This window comes from Brassica rapa, chromosome A08, assembly GCF_000309985.2.
Source record: "Brassica rapa cultivar Chiifu-401-42 chromosome A08, CAAS_Brap_v3.01, whole genome shotgun sequence".
Classification (NCBI taxonomy): domain Eukaryota; kingdom Viridiplantae; phylum Streptophyta; class Magnoliopsida; order Brassicales; family Brassicaceae; genus Brassica; species Brassica rapa.
This window is the reverse complement of record NC_024802.2, coordinates 4,710,857-4,731,222: the sequence shown is the minus strand read 5'-3', so window position 1 is coordinate 4,731,222 and position 20,366 is coordinate 4,710,857. Positions and strand designations below refer to the sequence as shown.

The 20,366-nt window shown below is 35.3% G+C and overlaps 2 protein-coding genes across 5 annotated transcripts in view; both read right to left on the bottom strand.

The window, feature by feature from the left end:
• Positions 1 to 20,366, bottom strand: part of LOC103833097 — a 1,138,500-nt gene that overhangs the window by 541,368 nt on the left and 576,766 nt on the right. The window lies entirely within an intron of this gene.
• Positions 12,066 to 15,092, bottom strand: LOC103833134 (amino acid permease 5). The gene is made up of 5 exons (XM_009109233.3): positions 14,605 to 15,092; positions 13,944 to 14,177; positions 13,620 to 13,713; positions 12,982 to 13,336; positions 12,066 to 12,905 (listed from the first exon to the last, which is right to left on the bottom strand). The coding sequence occupies exons 1-5, from the start codon at positions 14,708 to 14,710 to the stop codon at positions 12,249 to 12,251; spliced, it is 1,446 nt and encodes a 481-aa protein (XP_009107481.1). The 5' UTR covers positions 14,711 to 15,092; the 3' UTR covers positions 12,066 to 12,248.

Sequence of the window (20,366 nt, the reverse complement as noted above, 5' to 3'; positions counted from 1 at the left end):
TTATTCTTCGGCGAAGCCATCTCGATTAGAGCGTTGATCTGTTTTGGATTTGCTTCGATACCGCGGTTGGTGACCAAGTAGCCGAGGAATTCTCCTGATGCCACGGCGAATCTGCATTTCGTCGGGTTGAGCTTCATGTTATGGGAGTTTAGTTGTGCGAAGCATTCTTCGAGATGTGACACGTGATCCCTTGCTTTGAGGGATTTGACAAGCATGTCGTCGATATAAACTTCCATCGTTTTTCCGAGTTGTTTGGAGAACATTCGGTTCACGAGTCGTTGGTAAGTTGCTCCAGCGTTTTTGAGGCCGAAGGGCATTACCTCATAGCAATAGGTTCCGCGATCGGTAATGAACGCAGTCTTCTCACGATCGTCGGGATTCATCCTAATTTGATTATAGCCTGAGAAAGCGTCCATGAAGGATAGGAGTTCGTTGCCCGCCGTTGCTTCTACCAATCGATCGATATGTGGTAGAGGGAAGCTATCCTTTGGACATGCCTTGTTTAGGTCGGTAAAATCTACGCAAACTCGCCACTTCCCGTTTTTCTTTTTGACTACTACGGGGTTGGCGAGCCAGTCGGGGTATCTTACTTCCGTTATCGACCCAACTTTAAGCAGTTTTTCGACCTCATCGTTTACTGCGGTAGCACGTTCGGGTCCCAGCTTCCGTCTTTTCTGTTTGACGGGTTTGAATGTTGGGTCGATGTTCAGCTCGTGACATGTTATGTTAATGTCGATTCCTGGCATATCTTCCGCAGCCCACGCGAAAGTATTAAGGTTCTTTTTAAGACAGGTTATGAGTTCTGTCTTTAAAGGCTCGTGGAGATTGGCTCCGATCTCGACGCAGCGTTCTGGGAAGGCTTCGTCGAGACAGATCGTTACCACGGGTTCACAAGTTGGCTCGCGTTTTTCATCTAGAGCTGCGAAGATACGAGATTGCCAGAAGAATTCCGCTGAATCCTGACTTCGCGTATCTTTGCTGGAGGTCTCTTTCTCTCCGCTTTCTTAGGAGTAATTTCGAGGATCGGTCTCTTTCGTTTTAGTTCCGCGGCGAAACAAACCTGAGAAACTCTTGGATTTCCCCAGATTACCTCGACTCCGTTAGGGGTCGGGAACTTGAGGCAAAGATGGTAGGTTGATGGGATTGCGCGCATGGTGTTCAGCCATGGCGTCCCCATGATAACGTTGTAAGATGCGGGGCGGTCGACGACTAGAAACTCTGTGATGTTTGTCACGGTTCCGGCTTTGACAGCGAGTCTAATCGATCCGTAGGCCATGGTCGTTTCCCCCGAAAGCCCTAGCAGTGGGCTTGGGCATTTTGCGATCTCGGATTGACTGATCCCCATCTTTTCAAGAGTGTCTTTGAAGATGATATCGGCCGAGCTTCCGGTATCGATTAGTACTCTAGCGACGTCGATATCTCGAATTGTCAACTCGATAACAAGGAGATCGTTCCGAGGTTTGGCTCGATCGACCGTTTCTCCCCCCCTGAATGAGATGACATTCGCGCACGTCGAATCTCGCATGTCCTGATCGTTGAGTGGTTTTTGCGGGTTAGATTGATCCGTAAGTCCCCCTCCTTCTAGCGCCAAACTGTGGGAACCGAAATTCGCACTGTCGATTTCCGTTTAAATAAGGAAACTAAGAAAACCCTAGTTTCCCAGAGGACCCGGATATCTGTTAATTACCACACGTCAAGCAATCAGAACACGAGAATAACAACGATAAAAGTAAGAAATCGAAAAGAGAGCAAAGTAGATCTTATTCCGAATCTGCGTATGAGCGTTACAACAAGGTATAAGCCTGGGCTCGAGAGCTGTCGGCGAGATTCCTAGTTCTAGCAACCCTAAGACGGCTAAACCTAATTGAGTCGCAGCTCGAAATAACAAAAACGGAAAGTTGCCTAAATCGCTCTAAGTGCTAAGTTTGCTCTGAAAAAGTTCTCCTTTCTGCTCCTCGCCTAGGACTCCTTATATACTAGCTCCAAGGTCGGTTTACGCTTTTACTCTTCTGCCCTTAAGCCGTCATAGCATAAAAATGGAGATATTCCATTTTTCCCGATCTTCACAATTATCTTCAAAACTTCCGTATTTATCCGCGGAAACTTGACATTTATCCTTCCTCGTGGGCCAAGCGCGAACCATGCTGTGGTTCACGGGCTTTTGGTTAGAAAAATCGTAGGATGGGCCTCGAGTCGTGTTTTAGGTCCCTTTGGGCCGTCTTCCGACTCGACACGTTTACTACGAGTTTTCCGCGGTTTCTAATCCGCGAAGTTTGATCGATGAATTAGAATAGCGGGAAACATGGACTGAGCTTGCTACGGTCTTCGGGAGATAGCATTCGAAGGTTTGACGAGAATGCAAGGACTGGTGTCGTATCGATGTTCGGAAAGGTTCAATCGCTACACAGCGACCGAACTTTGGCTCGAGCCCGGTCGCTATGTAGCGACCGAGCGAAACGAGTGCTCGGTCGCTACGTAGCGACCGAGCTTCGGCTTGAGCTCGGTCGCTACGTAGCGACCGAGCGGGACGATCGCTCGGTCGCTACGTAGCGACCGAGCTTTGGCTCGAGCTCGGTCGCTACGTAGCGACCGAGCGGGACGATCGCTCGGTCGCTACGTAGCGACCGAGCTTTGGCTCGAGCTCGGTCGCTACGTAGCGACCGAGCGGGACGATCGCTCGGTCGCTACGTAGCGACCGAGCTTTGGCTCGAGCTCGGTCGCTACGTAGCGACCGAGCGGGACGATCGCTCGGTCGCTACGTAGCGACCGAGCTTCGGCTCGAGCTCGGTCGCTACGTAGCGACCGAGCGGGACGATCGCTCGGTCGCTACGTAGCGATCGAGCTTGGCTGAGCTCGGTCGCTACGTAGCGACCGAGCGGGACGATCGCTCGGTCGCTACGTAGCGAGCAAGCTTCGGCTCGAGCTCGGTCGCTACGTAGCGACCGAGCGGGACGAGCGCTCGGTCGCTACGTAGCGACCGAGCTTTGGTTCGAGCTCGGTCGCTACGTAGCGACCGAGCGGAACGATCGCTCGGTCGCTACGTAGCGACCGAGCTTGGCCGAGCTCGGTCGCTACGTAGCGACCGAGCGGACGGACGTTCAGTCGCTGCGTAACGACCTGTTTCGAGCTTTCGTCGCACGTCTCGATTCTTTCTTCCGCCAAGCTTTTTTCGTAAGGAAGAATCTATTTCGAAAAGTACTCTTCGGAGAAACTCTTATTTTCTTCTTCGGACGTTTTGAATGTTAAATTTGTCGTAACCGTTTTTGACCCCAACACCAATAAAGCATGCCAAGGCAAGTACAGTACAGTAAAAGTAGAGCCTCTATAAATTAATATTCTATAAATTAATAAATTTTACGGATTTCAATTTGAGATGGTTCAAAATTTGACACAAATCGATAAAATAATAAGATAATAATATTTTTAGAAAATTATGTGTAAATATATGGTTCCATTAAAAATTTATATGTATATATATATTTTATATAAGTAAGAATCTATTATTATATTATTTTTTTATATTCACAATGGAATTATCTTTATATTTTCTTAACACTTAATATATTTTTGATGAGATTTAGTAATATTATATCTAAAACAACATTTAAGTTCTATGCAATATATATTATATAGACCAAATAATATTATAAAATTAATATAAATTTCAAATTTCAAAAAATAACAATTAATGTATATGCACTAAAATCAAATATTTTTCTTATCTTATAATAAATATATCTTAAAATAATAAATCTAAATAAAGAAACTTTTATAAATAAATATCTCTATAAATTAATAAAATTTCAAAGTTCCAACATTACTAATTTATAGAGGTTTTATATGGCAATCAAAGCATATATGAGCAAAGCATATGATTGGGCGGAATGGCATTTTGTGCAAGCTCTCCTACGCAAATTGGGTTTTGATCTCCACTGGATCAAATTAATTATGGAGTGTATAACATCGGTTTAATATCGGGTTCTAATAAATGGTCAACCACGAGGTCTCATAATTTGACATAGGGTCCATTATCGTCTTATTTATTCATTATGTGCACTGAGGCTCTAATTGCAAACATCAAAAAGGCTGAACGAGAAAAACAATTAACTGGGATGAAGAGAGCCAGAGCTAGCCCATTAATTTTTCACATGCTTTTTGCAGACGGTAGTCTCTTCTTTTGTAAGGCACAACAAGAAGAATGTCCAACCATTCTCAGGATTTTGAGGGAACACGAGGTGGTATCGGGGCAATCAATAAATTTTCAAAAATCTTCGATTCAATTTGGACATAAGATTGAGTAAGCCAGCAGACATGAACTAGGATACAAGTCATTGGGTTCATTCAAGACCGTTTAAACAATAGGGTTAATGGCTGGACTTTTAAGTTTTTTTCTAAAGGAAGAAAGGAAGTGATCATCAAATCAGTGGTTACAGCTTTACCAAATCATGTAATGTCTTGCTATCGATTACCTAAGGCAACTGTAAAGAAACTGACAAGCACGACATCACAATTTTGGTGGAGCCCAGGGGAAAGTACAAAAGGTATACACTAGAAATCATGTGACAAAGTTTGTGAAGATAAGGAAGACACGAGTTTAGGTTTTAAGGATCTCACTGATTTTCACACGGTGATGCTAGGTAAACAGTTATGGTTTCTGATAGAGAAACCAAATTCTTTATATGCTTAAGTCTTTAAAGGACGGTACTTCAGGAATGTCTCGCCCTTGGAACCGATTAGATCATACTCTCCCTCTCATGGCTGGTGGAGTATTATATCGGCTAGATCTCTGGTTAGCAAAGGACTAATTAAACGGGTGGGATCATGATCATCTATCTCTGTATGGAATGATTCATGACTCCCAACCACTCGTCCGAGACCAGCAAATAAAAAACAACAAAACAGTTACCCGGATCTTACAGTTGACTCTCTCATTAATTCGGCTACGCAAACTTGGAATTCACATGCAATTCAGGCTCTGGTGGATCTTCATGATGTAAAAATCATTGAAAGTATACCACTGAGCATGATTAATTGGTGAATAAAGATCGATGGCACTTTACTAAGAATGGGAAATACACAGTTAAATAAAGCTATCAAGTGGAAAGGGTTTACCCAGTTAAAAAAAAAAGCCACCGGTACTGGTTGGACCCACAGTTGATTCATTAAAAGCGTTTTGCTGGAAAATATAGTGTCCACTAAAAATAAAACAGTTTTTGTGGCAATTGGTGTCGGATGTATAGCAGTCAAGAAAAATCTGCGAGCGAGAGGTCTCCAAGGGGATATATATATATATGTTGTGTCAGATTTGGAGCTCCAAAGGAATCGATAAACCATGTGTTTTTTAAGTGTCTTCCAGCGCGTCAAATTTGGACCCTTTCAAAAATACCATCTAATCCAACTATCTTTCTTACTGCCGCTCTATTTACAAATATAGATCACTTATTCTGGAGAGTATATCCACAAACGGATGATCATCAATTTGCATGGATTCTATGTTACATTTGGAAAGAAAGGAACAACAAAGTTTTCAGCAATCTAGACATTGATCCCCGAGATACGTTAAAATTGGCGGAAACAGAGTCAACACTTTGGGCTGAAGCAAAAGTATTGAACACACAGAGGGGGACACAAACTGTAGAGTCTATAACTATGCCGCCAATCCTAGGGCGATGGTGCTTTCAGATGGCTCTTGGAAAAAAAATGAGGTTTTTTCAAGACATGGATGGTATAGTTTATTAGAAGGTTTTGATGGTTTGATGGGGGCAAAAAATGTAAGGGCTAATTTGTCTCCTCTTCATTCAGAGATCGAGGCTTTAGTTTGGGCAATGAAGTGTATGAGGAATTTAGTCAGGTTAAGGTTATTGATATACCTTGGATTTGACCCGTTTTCATCCATGGTATATAAGTATTTTACTATATATATATCTATGTTTTCTACTCTTCTAGGTATGTTTTCAGGTTCAGGTGCATTTCGGAGTAAAGCTATGACTTTGGAGCATTTTGGAGCTTAAAGGACATTTCACCCGAGCTGACCACGTAGAGATCGACGAGAGGAAGAACAATCGATCGATGCGCATCAATGTTGTCAATCGATACCAGGAGATGCCTCGACAGAGGAAGATTAATATCGATCGATGTACACAAATACCATCGATCGATGTCGAGACATCAGACACGCGACATTTCGGATTCAACAGACTTAAAATCCAAGGCCAAGCCAAACTACCAAAATACCCTGACGAGTTTTAAACCTAGTAGATTATATACTGCCTAAGTGTTTTGACGGCAGAGAGAGACCTTTTTTGTTACAAGTTTCACTTTGAGAGAGAGAGAAGAGAGTTTTGGAGAGAAGATCACTTGTGATTGGAACTCCTTGTTTTCATTTCTTTTCATCTATACTATGAGTTTCTATTTCTTTATTGTTATGAATTGCTTTGTTATGTCTGAGTAGTTCAATTATTAGATCCAGGGTTCAGATAGGTTTGTGGGATTAGCCCCAAACTATAGATCTGCCTTGTTGTGATATTCATGATAGATTTGTATTCATTGCTTGTTTTAGCCTTGCTAACTAGAACTTGATCATAGGATTGCATACTCAAGCACCCTTGTTATCTCATCCTGGCATCTATCTATCATATTAGGACTGCTAGAGAGGGCTAACCGCCAATTTAGTATCTTAATAGGGCATATCATATTCGCGCATAGGCCTGGCTAGAACCCGTCGATCGATGTCCTCAACTGACTATCGATCGACGTTGGCAAAGGTGTATCGGTCGACGTCCCAATAGGACCATCGATCGACACTCTCTCGTTGTCGACATACTAACCGTTGAGACACGAGATCTAGTCTGTTAACCAGTAAAACATGCGACAGCTGATCACTGAGTTAAGCCATTGAGCTCTAACATATCATGCATACAACAAATAGGCATCTATAGGTATTATAATCTCCAACACCGGAATAGTGGCCATGCATCTAATATCATTACCAACCAAGTTACATTTATTATTTACTTCGCTTGTTACTATTGCTATTTCATTTAAATATTTACAACTCTTAAAATTAATAAACACTAGATTTAATTGTTCCCTAGCTACTTGTGGATTCGATCCCTAAGTACTACATCTGAACCTCTTTTGATGAGAGTAACACTCCTTAGGGTAATTTGAGTGGTATCAGTTACGTTTGCAACATATTGCTCTCAAGTGGTGAAGATAGTTTCGGAACCAGATGAATGGCTAGATTTTGCAAATTATTTGGAGGACATAAAGACCTTGAGAGAAATTTTCTTAGCTCGGAGATCATTCATGTACCAAGAACGCATAATTTAAGGGCGAATAGTATAGCACGTAATGCCAGGAAGCAATCGTTTTTTGTCGTTCACATGAATACTGAGTTACCAGTTTGGTTTACATAGCCAATTTGAGTTTGTTCTAGTTGATGACAAAAAAAGAGATTTGATAAAAGTATCATAAATGATTTAGAAACTTTAATAAAATGATTTTGTATGCCATAATTAAACAAATGTTTTAAATAATTTCAAAATCTTTATAAATGATTTATAAATCTGGTGGGGGGGGGGTGTTTAAAAAAAATTAAACTTCTAATAATGCGTTATATAGAAATCTAATTATTTATATAGAACATACAACCATTATATCTATTTCTATAAAAATAATTTAAATAATTGTAAATAAATTATTTATAAAAATAAAAATAATTGATGAACAATATATAGTCTTTTCTATAGTTATGCAATTAGTTAAAATAAATTATCATTTGTAATATTATTATTTTTTTGGTAACTTGTATTAATTGGTTGTAGAGTTTCTTTTTATTTTTAGATTTGATTAAAATAAATATTTAATAAAAATCATCAATCAATCAAATTATAGCAGTTTATAAAAACTTCACATATGAACGACACGTCAACAGAAATCAATAAAGTGATATTTCAATTAATATATAGGCGATGAAATTTTTTGAAACTTCAGCTATTAACGAAACGTCAGCATAAATCAATAAAAGGACATTTCAATTAATATACATGGATGATCGTCAGCATAAATCAATAAAGGACATTTCAATCTCTACTAATAAAAGGGAGCTTTTGAGGCTCCATAGGGCGTCCACATCAGCGGAAAAAATTTCTCCCGAAAGATGACACGTGGCATAAAATATAGTTTTACATTTTAATACTCTACTAATAAAAGGGAGCTTTTTGAGGCTCCATAGGGCGTCCACATCAGCGGAAAAAATTTCTCCCGAAGATGACACGTGGCATAAAATGTAGTTTTACATTTTAATATTACTTATTTTCGAAAATTGTAAAAAATATGTAAACATACAGCATAAAAAATGGAAAAACTACATTAAACATATGTAAGATTACTATTTTTCACTTTAAAAAAGACGGCTTATCTCCATAATGTAACATTCCCGTTTTATAAAAAAAACAAAAACAATTATATATAATTTCGAAAATAATAAATATGTAAAACATACAACATAAAATGGAAATACTACATTAAACATATGTAAGATTACCATTTTACATTTAAAATAACAATAATATGTAAACATACAACATAAAAAATGGAAAATTTACATTAAACATATGTAAGATTACCATTGTTCACTAAAAAAACGGTTTATCTTCATAATGTAACATTACCATTTATAAAAAAAAAACATAAATATAACTATTTGACTATTTGTCCAAGTTCGTCTATTAAACATTGCCGTTTTACATTAAAAATGGAAAAATACGTAAAGATTTAAACATATATCTTAAAATATAAAATATAGACATTAACTAAATATAAAGTATAAGAAAGAGAAATACTCAATATAAACAAAATAAATAATAAGTAAATATTATAAATATATAAATATACGAATTATATATACAATAATAAGTAAATGCACAATTTTAAAAAAATGAAAAGAGTACATTAAATATTAAACATCTATCTTAAAATGTAAATATAGATATTAAGTAAATAGAAAGTATAAGAAAAAGAAATACACAACTTAAAAACAATGGAAAAAATATATTAAGATTTAAACATCTATCTTAAAATGTAAAATATAGATATTATGCAAATAGAAAGTATAAGAAAAGGAAATACACAATTTAAAAAAATGGAAAAAGTACATTAGTATTTAAACATCTATCTTAAAATGTAAATCAATCTTAAAATATAAAATTATTAGTAAATAGAAAGTATAAGAAATAGAAATACACAATATAAAGAAAAATAAATAATAAGTAAATATATAATATAAGTAAATACCAAATTTAAAAAATGGGAAATTACATTTTTTTAACGCTGATTTATTATGATCTTACAATTATGATATAAGAAAAATTACATAAACGATTCGACAACCGACAATACTACTTGCCTTATGAAGACCTATGCCTAACTGCATCACCTGAGCCGTCCTATGAAGATCCACGCTTGACTAGATTTACTTGCACCATGTTGAAGATCTCTTGCAAGCCTTTCCTCTTTAGTCTGTATAATTGTTTAATAAACCGCTCTCTCCGGGACTTGAAACCTGGATTTCCTGTAATCTGCAATAAATTTCATAGTCTGGGATTCGAACCCCAGACCTGGGTGTAGAAACCTTTAAACCTTAACCAATAGGCTACGGTGCTTCCACATGGGAAATTACATTAAGATTTAAAAATATATATTAAAATTTAAAATATAGATATTACGTAAATAGAAAGTATAACAAATGGAAATATACAATTTAAAAAATTGGAAAACGTACATTAAGATTTAAACATCTATCTTAAAATGTAAAATAGAGATATTAAGTAAATGAAAAGTACAAGAAATAGAAATACATATACAGGAAAATAAATAATAAGTAAATAATGTAAATATATAATATATGAATTATATATGTAATAATAAGTAAATACACAATTTTTAAAAAAAATGGAAAAAGTTCATCAAGCATTAAACATCTATCTTAAAATGTAAAATATATAATATAAATAAATACACAATTTAAAAAATGAAAAAGTACATTAATATTTAAATATCTATTTTAAAATATAAAATATAGATATTACGTAAATAAAAATATAAGAAATGAAAATAAACATTTTAAAAAATGGAAAAGTACATTAAAATTTAAGCATCTATCTTAAAATGTACTTATATCTTAAAATGGTAGTAAATTATATAAAATTGGAAATACCACATTAAAAAAATGTATAGTTTTACATCAAGAAAGTCCCTATAAAACTCATTATTCCATCCACATCAACCTCACACTATTAAGGAAAATTTCAAAGCACTCGAGCAAAAAAATGGTTTCACCATCAACTCTTGCCGTCCCAGAAACCTTTAATGACCTTGACTGAGATTTTTTTATAACAACAAACTTTTTATTAGGTGGATTCATTGTTGGGAAACCCGCAACTTCCAAAAGCCAAACTTATTCATGGGAATTGAATTGCTTTTCATAGACTCAAAGGTATTCTTACAAATTTAAATTAATCTAATCCATAATTTTATTGTTAATATTCATACTAACTCTCTCATGACCAAACCATTTCAGTTAGTAACTATTCAAGCGTTTATCCCGAAACACTTCCTTCCTCGCCGAATCAGGTATTGGTTCATGTTGGTTTAGTATTGTTTTTGGTTTACTAACCGGTTTAGGATGGTCCTATTGTAAATATAATTTAAGTTGGTTTAGCATATATTATGTTTAAAATAACTTAAATTAAATAATAATAATAATATTATGCTTAAAATATAATTTTAGAGATTTTTCAAATATAGTTTACATAACATTATAGGTGATGAATTAAATTTATTAAATTCGTTTATTACTTAAAACTAAGTTTTTTAAAAAACATACTGAGTTATAAATATCAATGATGGATTGGTGAGTATAACATGAAGACAAACATGAAGACAAAAAAAAAAAAAACATGAAGACAAAATTATAAATATCTGATTTTCAAGATAATAAATTCAGCTTTTATTCAGATAGTCAATATATAATATCTTAAATTATTTTTTTTAAAAATATACATAATTTATATATATAGATTAATCTTCCAAACTTAAACTATTATATTAGTTTTTAAATGAAAATAATTTCTAATTTAAAATAAAAATAAAAACAACAAATAGTTATTTTCAAATAATGGATGTAATTTACATTATACTATCATTTAACCTAGATGATTTTGATATATCATTATTTTCTATTTCCAGAAAACAATAAATTGTTAAACATCAATATCATCTAGGTTAAGTATACCAACAACACAAATTCAAACATCACAAAAAATATTTACATAACCATTATAATACAATAATTTAATCAAAAAATATAATTAAAAAATATTAAAAAGAATAGTTACATACTTAATATTTGAAAATAAAAGATATTTTTGCTAAAATTGTACTTACCTGGCCAAGGAGATCGACCATCTTTTTACGGATCGATCGAATGTTGAGCATGTGATCGATCCGAAAATACTCTGCAGTTTAATAAAATCTCTAAAACATTTATTCCAACGCTCAAAAGATAGTTTTGCTAAATATGATAACTAGATAGCCAATAAAATTACAAAAAATATTTAAATAGTAAAAAATATGTTAATTTAACGTTTTAAAATTTAAAAATAAATTTTAATTATGATATGCACTTTAACATTTATATAAATATATATCATAGCCTAAATATAAATAATTTAACAACTTAAATTAGAAAAAATAAAAATTCCGGGCGTAGCCCGGGTTAATCCCTAGTTAATATACATGGATGAGATTTGTTCTCTTCTTTGCAAATCTCAACCCAACGTCCCGTTGGAGAAAATATTTTTATAACGAACGCTTGACAAAAGTTAATTAAACTAATATAAAAATAAAAAATTCCTTAAGATAATCTTAAAAAAGTTTTTATCACAAATATAACCATTAAAGATCAAAATGTTTTATTAAGAGATGTGTTTTTGAGTTTAAGATTTAGGGTTTAGAGTTAAGGGGTGAAGTTTTGGGGATGATTTCAAAATTTAAAACTTAAAAAATATTACAATTTTCAAAATAAAAAAAAATCTATTTTGATCATTTTGTTTTTTAAAATCTATTTTTGTGACAAAAACAAAAAAAAATGTTTATTTGAGAGAATTGCCCAATAGAGATCATGTTACAACATATAATTCTAATTTCTTCCCCCATTGCAAGAGTTTATTTTTTTCCGTAGGCTCTCAGAAGTCCGTCTTGAAAGGTTTGTAACTCTTGAGATCAGTAACAATCCCAACTACAGATCCTGCTGCGGCCGCTACAGACACAACAAGACAAGCCAAACTCAAGACTTGAAGACAAACCCATCTTGTGCTCCATCTAGGCACATTCTTCTGAACAATATACATTTCCACCGGGAAATAAACCGTTAGAGGCCAAAAACCAATGGCCCCCAAGAGACCAAGCACGTCGTTAAAGAAAGGCACTATCATTGAGATCAACGTTGTTGTAATCACAAAAACCGTCCTCCACACAAGCTTAAAGAGATTCAAATTGAAAGGTTTGGACCTCGGAAAGATGTGGATCTTTGTCTCCTTTGTGATGAACTTACTCTCTGGATACCTCTTTGAAGCTTCTTTCTCGACGAAAGCAAAGACTGGTTGGCAATAGACTTGGTAAGCTCCAACTAAATGAATCACTATGGCGAGATTGGCTATGTCAAGCAACCAATACGGGTTTCTGAACCCTCCAGCAGCGAGGAGATTTCCTGGCGCGGAATCTCCGAATGCTGCATACCCTACGCAGCCACAGAGCATGTAGAAGAGCGTCGTCACTGCCACACTTATGAGAGTCGCTTTCCTCATCGTCTTTTCTTCTGCAGGCGGGGCTTTTAGCGTGTCCTGGCATTATCAAAACATTTTCTTAAACCGGAAACCTGAGATTTGGTACGTACACAATCGCATTGTAGAAAAATACCTGAATCTCGATGAGAATCATGGAGTAAGAGTAGGCAAACGCAATGTTACCGAGAGACTGAAAAGTTCTCCAGACTTTCTCGGTGGGTGTCACTGTCCCAATGGCGACTCCAGTGAGAGTGCCTTTGATTTCTTTGTTATCTACCATTCTTGAGATGCCAAGACCAAGACCAATGGTGGAGTAACCAAAAGACATGAGTGCAGCCACAATGGATAGCCACCACAACTGATCAAAATCCGGAATCTGAGAGAATATGATTTGTATTGCACCAAACGCAATCATGTAAGGATTTCCATTCACATGACATGGATCTTTATCTCCATTACTTTGCTGGCAACTTGTCCGTTGGATTGCTCTGTTTTTTTTTCAGTCATAATATATAGTTAGCACAAACCAAACAATGAAGCAGACAGAAAAATCTGAAACCGTTAGAATCTTGGACAAGTAACTGTATCAGATTCTTTAATACTAGAACTAAAAATAATGAAACACTGACTTTGAAAATGCATTATTGAGCCGGACTTAAATGACTTGTATGAACTATATTGAACAATAAAGTGAGACACGCATCTACTTTCCGTGGAAAATTTTGCGCAATAAGAAAAAACAAAAGAGTTGAAAACTAAGTCTGAACTTACATCATGCTTATAGCTGATGCAATAGTGTAACCAATTGCAGTACCAAAGAGATTAACATACTGCACAACTCCACATAATTTCACCTTAATACCACCTGAAAGATTTCCAAAAAAAAAAAAATATCTTTACTCAGTATCATATTGTATACCACTTTTCATGTTTTTTTTTTAAATATTGTGTCAAAAATATAACTAAAAGAAACGAAAGTCAATAACCTACAAAAACAAAAAGCTTTTAACGTTTTGAAAACTTTATTCAGCTTTGAACATCTGACTATTCCAAGTTCAAGTGATATTACTAGTCAAACTCTGTGATTGATGTTACCGAGGTTAGAGTGGATAGCATCCATGTAAGTGTAGTTTCTCTTGCCGGTGTCAGAGTCGCCTGAACGGTAACAAGCACAGAGGAGAATAGAAGTGTAATAAGTGACGAGGGAGAAGAGTATCATAACTACTGGACCACCCACCCAACCAATCTGAGCAACAGCCCATGCCAGAGACAACACTCCCGATCCAATAACTGCTGTTATAATATGTGCACTTGCTGTCCACACAGTCCCTGAACCCAATCAAAGCACACCGTAAAATAATTTAACCCGAAATTAAGGACATAACAGAAAAATTATTTGATCAAAAAAAATAAAAAAACAGAAAAAGTCAAATTTGGCATTTGAAAGCCTCTAATGAAGAATCATAACGATTTTCGTAAACGGTGGAACTCGCATGTATATACTTATTTGTTTTCCCCGATTTTCTGATGAAAAATTAAGAAATTTTAACTGAAAATTTGATCTTCTGAAAAATTTTTACAGTTTAATATTTGGTCTTCTGAAAATTTTAAAATTGTTAAAGAACGAAAAAAACCTATGGCCTAAATTAAAAAAAAAATTAAAGCTCAATAGTAGCGTAATTTAGCTAAAACCTAAAACAAAGACTTGAATTGGAAACGAAAAAAAAAAAAAGTATAAATTAATTAGAAAAAATACCGGTTCGCTTGACACGGCCATCTTCGTCGAATAAGTCGGAGCTGTTCCGAGGAAGAACATCGATGGAGATACCTAATTCCTGACGACTCTTTGAATTCTCGACCATCTTCTTCTTTTTGGCTGACAAAATAGAACTCAATTTTTTTTCCAACAGAAGACTGTTAAGGTTTTAGACTGTTTCCCCCGTTAGATCTCGAAATTGAACGAAAAGGAATCAATCCAAATAAGCTGTTAAGACTGTTAAGGTTTTAGACATGGATGTATTCCGGTTTGCTCTGGGCCGAAGATTCTGTGATTGGAAGAGAGTGAGGCATAGGAATTGAAAAGATAAGCTGATGAGATTGTAAATGCATGCGAATAGATCTCACAAAAGCTTGTATTTATATTTTTACAAAAAAGCTTGTATTTATTTATTTATCAAACCTAACAGAACTTCCAACACCACTATATATTCCACTCCAAAATTGAATTTAAATTTTGTTAAAAAAATAGAATTTAAATTAATAAATGTTTTAAATTTATTGTATTTACTATTTTATTCTCATCTATATCACTTAAGTGGTGTTTAAATTTTTTTATTGTATTTCATAATAAGTAATGTTTTCACTATTTTATATAAAATTTAATGGCATTAAAAAATTGGGACTAATTACAAAATAATGTGTGTTTTTCTTATTAGTAAAACTGTTTTTATTTAATGCTATTTTTATATAATTAAAATAAATTATATAAAAGTTTGTAATTTTTTAATTCTCGTACAAAAATCTTAAACATCACTTAAAAGCGAAAAATTAAAAGAGAGGAAACTTCGTGCACTTTTTCTCCTATTTATTTTTTTCGTTCTAAATCTATAATAAATTTAATGTAAAACCAATATTGACCGAGATACACGTAAGATTCTAAAAGCGTGCATGAGCACTTTTTGACTTACTTTCCTTGTTTGAACTTTGAATTTTGTGTGTTTTCTGACGAATATGCTCTTTTTAGTAGTGTGTTGACAAGTTAATAAAGAAAACTAATATATAATGCTTTGAAAACCGTGTAAATATGATTAAAAATTATGCAAATTACAAAAGACTATATTCTAAATTCTGTAATCCGAATGTCACTAAATTTTTATAGATTTTTTAGTGGCTTAATAAGGTCACTATACGAAATAAAGATATAAATTGCAAAACCACGCACAAATTTAATGAATTTGCACAACCAGTTGAAATATGAGGGTGAAATATCCACCATGTCCTCAGAGTGTATAGACAAGTTTAGGAGACGAATGTAAATAGATTTTTCAAAATACCATGAGCAAGCTTTGTGTCAGAGTCTTGACCATGTGCTGTTTGCAGTATTTATTTATTCACATTGTATACGAAAATAGTTGGATAATATTAAATGTAACCAAAAATGAAACAAGAAATTATGAAAGACAAAAAAAAAAAAAAAAATTTTCTTGGGTTCACCTCTTAGATGAATATGCATGTTCATTAACCGATAATATTTTGCTATCTTATATTTATTTTTTTTTAAAGAAACAAAATAATAAAAATTTACCAAATCATATTATGTTTTTAAAATAAAAAGTAAAATTAAATTAAAAATAGTAATAGCTGACAAATTTTTTTTATAACACTGTTAACGCCAACTGATCTATCATTCAGTGGGTAGTAGACACCATCAAACTTCATATGGAAGTCGCCTTCATTCTTTTATTGGGCTCCACAGACTCCATAGAACATCTCGTTGATCTCATTCTTGGTGTAGATCTCTGGTACCAACTTGGTTTGTGTGAATAACCTAGTATGTTCTGGAAGACATAGGTAGCTGTGCTCATCTCTTGAGGCTCTCTCCAGAAGACTTCTGATATCATCCTTGGATACTCCGATGATGTGTCTGTCTACATCTATGGCATGTCCCTGATCATCTCTGTAGACTCTATATTCATCTTTCTCCTCCCAGTGGAATCTCCTAGCACTGTCATAGGCTCTTTTTCCAAATTTTGGAAGTCTGTCGATCGATGAAGGGACGTCAACGTTGATCGACAGTCGAGTATGCTGTTGAGATTTCTTCTTGAGACGATCATCTACTCCACCAGCTATGTTAATGATCTCGTTTGTAACCATTTGCTGATGTGCTGGACTGTTGCATTGTTGCATGAAGAGATTGTATGCTCCTGGCTCATGAATTGCAGTTTCTACTGCATAGCTTTCGTGATGGTGATCATCTGCCCAACTGCCAATCGAGTAGTCTCCTTCTCGTGGACGGTCGACTCTAGTGACGATCGATGGGTAGTAGGCAATGTCGGTCGATGCTCGTTGTCGGCTTGTCTGATAAGGATGAGTGTCGATCGATGTTGAGACTGTTCTGTCAATCGACGGCGCATTCCTTTTCCAAGAGGAATGGTGGAGAATTCTATCTTCCTCATCAAGAATGGCTTTGTACTCTATAGCTCGTTCCTCCTCATAATCTTCATCATACTCCTCTGTGTGAATGGTGTCTCTGGTGTGTGCCGCCAAGGTGGGATTGTAGTAGTCGTTCTCCCAATCTCCTGGACTACTGTCGATCGATTCTTCTTTGGGAATGTCGATTGATTTCTTGTTGGAACTGTCGATCGATGTGGCACTGTGAGTTTCGATCGACGCCGAATAATCTATCTCATACTAAGCTCCACAGTGGCATGCTGCGATGAGTCCTGGATTATTAATTCTTCTGGAGGGCGCATGTGGCTTCATAACTGGAATATGATTGTAGTAAACATGGGGTCTATGAGTGTTAGGCACAGCTGGTTGGTTTGCATGTTGCACACTGCTCCTACCGTTGACAAAAAGGGTCTCCCAAACAACATAGAAGAGTTCCAGTTCAGCTTGATATCCAAGACATGGAAATCAACTGGAACTAGGGCATTACCAATATGCACCTCTAGGTCTCTTACAATTCCTCCTAAGATTCTCTAAGAACAATCCACAAAAGTGAATGACTCCTTGAAAGGCTCCACCTTCAGACCCATATGGTCTGCCATAACCCTAGGTAGGATGCTGACTTATGCTCATATGTCGCACAATGCATGTGGGAACTCAATACCCTTTACCGTGCATGGTATTGCAAACTTTCCAGGACCACTCTTCTTCTTCAGTGTAATCATATTCTTCATCCTTTCTATGGCCTCACAGAACATTCTCCTAATGTCATCTTCAGTTTCTCTTGTTTCTCTGAACAACATCCACAATCTGTGGGTAAAATAGGCCTCCTCGAATGGTTTTCTAATGGAATCCTGAAGACTCTCTTTTGGAAACTTTCCATCTCCTTCTCATTAGCTTCCCTTTTCAGATGCTTAGCAACCTTTCCTTTTATTTTCCTCAAGGTTTTCTCCATAGGAGCCTTATCAACTACCATAGGCTCTGTTGCATCATCTGAATGTGTGTTGGTGGTCTCTGGAGGGTTAACTGAAGGATTGGGTCATGGAATGAGTGCATTTAGACGGGCGACGTCTATCTTTGGCATCTGCACTCGGTATGTGAGAGGTGTGCGTCGATTGATGGACGCTGGAGGTTGTCGATCGATGGAGGTCTCTCTCAGTCGATCGATGGCATGACCAGTTTGCCGTTCGATGTTGACATAAACAGAGCTGGGCGGATGTGGGTGTCTTGCTGTAAACTCCTCGTGAGTCATAATCCTCACGGCATTGTCAGATGCGGTCGACTCCGTAGGTGTCGTCGATCGATGCTCTGGAGATACAGTCGATCGATTTTTATTGAAGTCCGTCGATCGATGTTCGAAGTCTGGCGTCGATCGACACTAATGTGATCTGTCAAAGCTCATCGAGCTTTCCACTTTTAAATCTCCTTCTTGCAGCTTCTCCTGCTTCACCACTTGCCAGTAATCAACATTGCGGTTTGAATCGTACCCTATTACGTCCTCGTCCTTGCAGTTTGAATCGTGGCTTTTTGCATTTTCAACATTCTTCTAACTTATCATCATCTCCCCAGTAGATCATGCAATTGTCAATGCAAACGTCTATCATCTCCGAAGGCAACCCAAGACTATAAACCAGTTTATGAATCTCATAACAAGAATCAGCAGACACATTGCCTTCCGGCAAATACTCTTTATACAAATCTGCCCATGCATCCATGCAACTTTCAGGTAGATTGTGATTAGTTTTAATATTCATCATTCTAGCAGCCAACGACAATTAAAAGAGTCTTCTCTACAACCACTATAAATTGGCTGATTTGCAGCATCTAACATTTCATTAAAAAAATTTGCATATATGTTAGGTTCTTCAACTTCATCATGAGCTACAAATGCATCAGCTACTATATCATGAACCCTATCATAATCTACCATCTGCTTCTCCTGATGGTAACTATGTTCATTAGACAAATGATCAACTGGTTCATCCTGAAAATTGCTATTACTACTACTAGCTTCATTCCCATAATTATAACCTTCTCCATAACATTATTGCTAGTAATGTCGCGTGAAACCTCTATTTATTAAATGCTTCCATACATTTTCACGAGTTGCCAATTTTGAATTGTTGCATTTTCGACAAGGACATAACATCTTATCGATTTCCTGGGCGACCAGTGTAGAATCTGTTTGATGCATAAATATCTCCAGTCCTTCAAGATATTCTTTCGTCACTCTCCCGTTAGTATTTCTGTACGTATACATCCACCTCTGCAACTCGAATATTTTCCAACCACCTGATATTTTTGTTCTTTCACGTTTTGAGCTTTTTTTTCTTTTTGGTGTGTTTCAAATAAAACACAAACGCCATATTTATAAGAAATTTTTGAATCTGGTAGGTCAAATTTACGAGGAAATATAGTTAGCTACCCGAAACAAAAAACGTGTTTAAAACTAAAAAGTTGGTGCATTCAAGATTTCGACGTTAAATATTTCGTTGTAAAATCTTCGTTACAGTTACGTCTACTTTACGACGAAATCTTGTTTACTCGTAAAAACCACGTTACGTTGCGTCAGTTTTACGGCGAAACTTTATTGTCGTTTATTTACAACGATATTACGGTGATTTATTTTTTTCTCGTAAATATAACGTAAATTTACGAGGACTTTTTTTCTCGTAATTTTTTTTCGTTAAAGTTTCGTTTTTTTGTAGCGTTCTTAGCATATTTACATTAAATGTTTAGGAAAGTTAGCATTATCTAGTGTTAACATTATGTTAATATTACCACTATATATATGCATCTTGTATTCTCATATCAAACACAACACAATAATATATCTATTCTATTATACCTTTACACTCATTCAAGAAGCAAACCCGAGCCATCTGAAGAAAGGCTGATCTTTCATCATAAACTAGGTTAAGACCCGCGCCTTGGGTGGGGTGAACATTATATATAAAAATTATTTTATATGTTTATAACATATTATAAAATAATAAATATATATTGAACAATTAAAAAGTTATTATCTACTACTTATATAATTAAATTAGTGCGAATATATAAATAAATTTTATAAATCGAAAAAATATTTTTTTTATTTGATATGATATATAATTAAATTTAAATGATAGTAACATATATATGGTTTATTTTAATATTAATATTTATTAGATGATGCTCTTTGCTCATATTTTTTTTTTATCATTTGTATATGTTATACCAAAAAGTCTAAATTAGTGATAACAAAATTTTCACTGTGGGATTAATGGTTTAAGTAATTTATAATATTTTAGGAAATTAAGTTGTCAATATTTTTTCAAATTTTTTTATCAAAAAAATGTTCAAAGTAAA